The 5,249-nt window shown below is 43.8% G+C and overlaps 1 protein-coding gene across 1 annotated transcript in view; it reads right to left on the bottom strand.

Annotated features, from left to right (window-relative positions):
* Window positions 1-1,401: 1,401 nt before the first annotated feature.
* The window catches only part of SOS2 (son of sevenless homolog 2 (Drosophila)), a gene marked incomplete at its 5' end in the record, with an annotated part of 21,081 nt that continues 17,233 nt past the window's right edge, over window positions 1,402-5,249 (bottom strand). The window contains 3 exons of the mRNA XM_009709820.1: window positions 1,402-2,157; window positions 3,042-3,151; window positions 4,316-4,357. Coding sequence (XP_009708122.1) covers window positions 1,648-2,157; window positions 3,042-3,151; window positions 4,316-4,357 — 662 coding nt within the window. The remainder of the gene's footprint in view (window positions 2,158-3,041; window positions 3,152-4,315; window positions 4,358-5,249) is intronic.

The raw sequence follows: 5,249 nt of genomic DNA, 5'->3' as shown, positions 1-5,249 counted from the left end.
GAAGCCCCGAGGCAGGGGGAGCAATACAGGCAGGCTGATGAAAAGCTAGAGTGTGACTTGGAAGCCTGAGCTGCTGCAGATCCCACCACAGTGCTGCTCTTCTAGCCAGGAGCCAGAAAAAATGGAAACCACTTCTCCACCTAGAGAGGCCAAGAAATCCGATGGGTTAGTAGGTGGAGGGAAAGGTTAAACTCCCGGGGACCTGTCGTGTATTGGGCTCAACACCCTCGAAGCTTTGCTCACGGCATGGGATGGGCCCAGCTACAGACTGAAGGACAACCAAAGCTGAGAAGAGCAGCAAGGAAAATTTGGATGTATCGTATTGCCAAAGACTTACTACTAAATGCAATTCCCAACCTTGTCTTCACAAGGAACACGCACTGCTCAAGCTCTTAAAAATTAAGACTGGGGTGATTTATTAATCTTGTTAAGAACTCTGATACAAAGCACAGTAAAAGGCCACAGACCAGTAAATAAAATGTGGCTTCTGGCCACCTTATAAATGCTGCTACAGTACTACCAGTAGAACAGACTCACTCTCACACCAGTTCAAGCAAGTAGTTCAGCTGGCAAATAAAAGTTCCATTCACTTATCAGTTTAAAAAGTTTAATAAAGCTTTAAGTATTTGCTGGTTTAAATGCTACCAATTTCCAAGATGGATTCACGATTAAGTTAAGTGAGATCTAAAGAAAGTTACTAGGTTTGGAAGGCAAGACTGTTCCTAAGCCAGAGGAAACACTTCTGACCGTATAAGATCGCAAGAGTAGCAGACTGTATTATAGGCCTCAAGTCACTTAAATTTATACAGGTTATTAGCATTATCTGTAAATATACAATATAAACAATTGTACATACACGGCATATAGCTTTGTTCTCCAGAACAGTAGACAACTCTTTAGCTTAAGACTCCGCCTACCAAAACAAAAAGGCACATCTGAACAAGATGCATGCTAAGTACTAGGGATCCTTTCCAATATCCGAGACAGGTAGTCCTTGTTCATCCTTTCTCAAAATAAATCAAGATCAACTGAATATTTTGGTATTTAGATTTCAACCTACTTTTCTTTTTTGTCTTCAGCAGCAAATCAATGGCAATTAAGACATGGCATTAAAATATTCGAGAACAGTAGCTGTCACTCATGAACCTCCAAGCTTACACAAAGTTAGAAGGCAAGTGGCCAGAGGTTTAAAATCGGTAACACTGCATATCCTCGTGTTGTGTAATCATCCCGTTGTTCGTTTTTCTTTTTTTTTAATTAAAAAAAAAAAGGCCACTAGTGCTCAAATTTGAAAAAATTCCACAGACACACCTTTTTTGGCTCAGTGCAATTAAATGATGTCAGTTTAAATTCCTTTAGTGTAGTTTACAGTGCAAAAGATATATTTTGTATACTGGCATAACTGTCGGCACTGAGGATGTGAAACAAGGCAATGCTGCTGATCACCTGAGGGTAATGCTGTCGAACAGACGCAGGCTAGAGTGTGTGTAGTCTTATTTTTCCAATTTAAACTTTTTTTTTTGATCAGCAGCACTTTAAGAGCATAATTTGTGAAAGTACTAAAATACACTGCCTTTTTTGAATAAATAAAAAAAAAAAGGAACTTTACAAATACTATTCCAGTGTCAATGACTACTATGGCTAAGGTCATTGAGGAGTTTCTGCATTTTCTAGCAAAGACAGTCTGTGCAAAGGAGGGTGGGAGAGCTCCCTTTTGTAAGTCTTTGGTGGCAGTTTTGGTAACTGAGGGCTCGAATTGTGCCGGGGTGGGATGGGGGGCGCAGGCGGGTGGACCAGGTTGTTGTGACTGGCGCTGATCACGCAGCAGCGGCGCAGTACCCTGGGAGAGGGCGTGCTGGGAGGGGTGCTGGGAGAGCTGGGGCCTGTGCTTGCCTCCCGGAACCAGTCGGGATCTCTGTGTAAGCGTCCCAGGGGTGGTGGCTGGAGGTTTAGAGGGCAGTTGATAAAGTGTTCGGGCGGGCGGAGCGGTACTGGTGGTGGAGTATCCGGAAGAGGGTCCCGGGGGGGTGGAGGAGGAGGACTGTGCAGTGGCTGGTCAAAGGGGTTAGTGTAAGCAGGAGCACGAGGCTGGATCTTTGGAGGCGGTGGCTGCCGAGGTGGAATTGCTGGAGGATCATCATCCAACTTTAAACTTCCCTATAACATTCCAGAGAAAAAGACATTGTAAGAAATGTAGAGGTTTAGATAAAAAGTGTATCTTCTTTCAGAATTCTCTTGACATCTGCTACTGGTGCTGTCAGAAACATGCTACTGGCACAGCCGTACCTTTGATCTGAATAAGACCACTATGTTCCTGAAATTATGTTACTGCCTTCAGCTCTGGGTCCCCCAACACAAGAAGGACATGGACCTGTTGGAGCGAGCCCAGAGGAGGCCACGGAGATGATCCGAGGGCTGGAGCACCTCTGCTGTGAGGACAGGCTGAGAGAGTTGGGGTTGTGCAGCCTGGAGAAGAGAAGGCTCCGGGCAGACCTTAGAGCAGCCTTCCCGTACCTAAAGGGGCCTACAAGAACGCTGGGGAGGGACTTGTGACAAGGGCAGGGAGTGACAGGACAAGGGGCAATGGCTTTCCACTGGGAGAGGGAAGATTTAGATGAGATATCAGGAAGAAATTCTTCCCGGTGAGGGTGGTGAGGCAGTGGCAGAGGTTGCCCAGAGAAGCTGTGGCTGCACCCTCCCTGGGAGTGTTCCAGGCCAAGTTGGATGGGGCTTGGAGCAACCTGGTCTGGGGGGAGGTGTCCCTGCCCATGGCAGGGGGTTGGAACCAGGTGGTCTTTAAGGTCCCTTCCAACCCAAACCGTTCTGCGCTAAGTAGCTAGCAGAGTTTGGACACTGGGAACCTGAAACTTAAAAAGGGCAGCTGGAGCGCTGCATTTGAAAGTCTTTTAGACTAACAAAGTCCTGTTTGGCTAGATGGTAGGACTCGATGATCTTAAAGGTCTTTTCCAACCTAAACAATTCTATGATTCTAGATGTTCCCCGACTTAGTATCAAAGTTATTCAATATAGGACAGAAATACCTTAGCATTAGAAGCATCCTGATCCATCTTTTTTCGTGGAGGAAGTGGAGGAGGGTTTTGAGGCTCATCACTTAGTTTAGGAAAGCTACCCCATGAGCTGAAGAAAGTCTCTGGAGAGAGAAAAGCAGATATTTTACTGCATGTGCAATATCTGAGGAACGTACACTAGAATATTAAGCCAAACTAGAAGCTACTCAAATAAGCAGATCTTTGTGCTCAACAGCAATGTGGACCATTAACTTTGAAATTCTCATTCATTTCTTTCATCAGATATACACCTCACAAAGTGGTCTCCTATTTCCAGTATCAAAGATATGCATCAACAGTTATCAGGCAATGCTAAAGGACAGAAAAATAACTGAAGTGAACTCCTAGTGAGCCCTTAAATAACTTTCTCTGCAATCCTCTCTATATCACAGACTTTACCCCCTGTTTACCACAGTGCCTGCAGTTTGCCCACATGTCTAAGTTACAGTTTGGAGCGGAAGGTTTGTTCTCTCTGCCATATGGGTACACGTTCAAATTTGGAAACGTAGAGGCTTCGTTAACAGGTCTGCAACACTTCTAAAGCAGTAGAATTATATGCTGAACCAAACAGATGAGGTTAACTCTTAGAGCATTTTAGGACATTTCTAGTTCTTCCTTTTTACAGAGGGAAAAAAAAAATAATCCTCAAAGTTAAGAAACAAACCCCTCCTCGACATGTATTTGTGACTTTTGTCACACCTTTGCTTTTTATGTTAGAAGTGCACAGAGCTCTGTATCAGTACGTTAGGCACCTGTGCTCTCCAGTTTGAAATTTTAACTGTATTACGAAAAAGTATATGCGCCTGTGTAAAAAGGGAGTAGAAAGAGAAGCTGAAAACACAGATGAATACAGGATATTCCTCACAGCTGTGGTACTAAAAGTATCTCTTCGTTCCTAGCAATAGAACAATTGTTTTCACTAAGCGATAGTATGAAATTATCAGGTTGCTTCATTTGTAGCATTAGTCAAACAAAAATAATCATCTAGGACATTCAAAATAGAAGCAAAATCATGCTAGATAGAGCCTGGGGGAAAAAACAAACCAAAGCCAAACCAGACAGTTTTTAGACTTTACAGACTGCTTTACTGGACACTTATCTGTAACCTGTACAAAAAATCCTCTCAGAACTCTAATGAATACAGCTTACATTTCGTCCCAGATTTCAGATTGTAATTCCTACTCAGCCCTCCTGAAACCAGGAAAAACAGAGTTAAACGAAATGTTTACTAGAGCTATGGTACTCACTCGACTGTGGCAAACTGACGGGAGCAAAGATGCTATTGTTACCTGTTAAAACAAAAAATCCATTAAAGACTTTCCAGACGGAACAACTGCCCTACAGCACATAACACATGCTTGTGAATGACCTCAAAGATCACCATAATCTCCAGTTTATCTACTGGTAACACGAATTAAACTTTCCTGTGTAAAATATTCCTGAACTAGAGATTTTAAATTATGCTGGGAATTAAACTTCATTATTCTACTCTGTTCTGATACTACCACGTCGTGGTTGTTCACTTCCCCTGCAGCCCAAATGTCCTCAGCATTTGCCATATAAAAATTGTTTGTCACTTTTGTCCCCACCAGGCTTAACCCGCCTGCCAAGTCTGCAGCCCCCTCAGAGCAGGGCCAAGACCTGTCACGCGTTGCTTTCAATACTAAGGAGCTGCTCACAAGTACAAGCAAAGCTTGGGAGCGTATTAGTGCATCTGAACTAATAGTGTCGGTTGTTTTAATCAAGCCTGCGTTTTGGAGGGAGTGCCCCGATCATCCCCGCTTCTGGCACTTTGGTTCACAACTCAAAACACACAGACTGGATTCCCTTCAAAGGAAATTAAACCAGAATCACTAGAGTGTGAGCAGTCCACAGGACCACTCCTGAAATGCATACTGGTGTGGATCCCAGGTCCTCAGCACCTTTTCTCTCTCCAGACATGCCATACGTGGTAAAGCAGGCATAGCCCTGCCACAGTAGTGCCTCGGGGGGACATCTCCCATAACAGATTGCCTCAGCTCCAGTAGGCAATAAGACTGGAAACGTCACTTGTTATTTAACTACTTACAGCAGGGATTTCCAAACTGCAGTACATGTAACACTGACACAAGAACTGCATAGTCCACAACTACATTTTGCAACTTTTTTTTTTTTTTTAAAAGGCTTGCATACGCACCAATA

This window comes from Cariama cristata, unplaced genomic scaffold, assembly GCF_000690535.1.
Source record: "Cariama cristata isolate BGI_N322 unplaced genomic scaffold, ASM69053v1 scaffold10741, whole genome shotgun sequence".
NCBI lineage: Eukaryota > Metazoa > Chordata > Aves > Cariamiformes > Cariamidae > Cariama > Cariama cristata.
The sequence above is the reverse complement of the archived record's forward strand: the minus strand, read 5'-3'. Positions and strand labels throughout refer to the sequence as shown.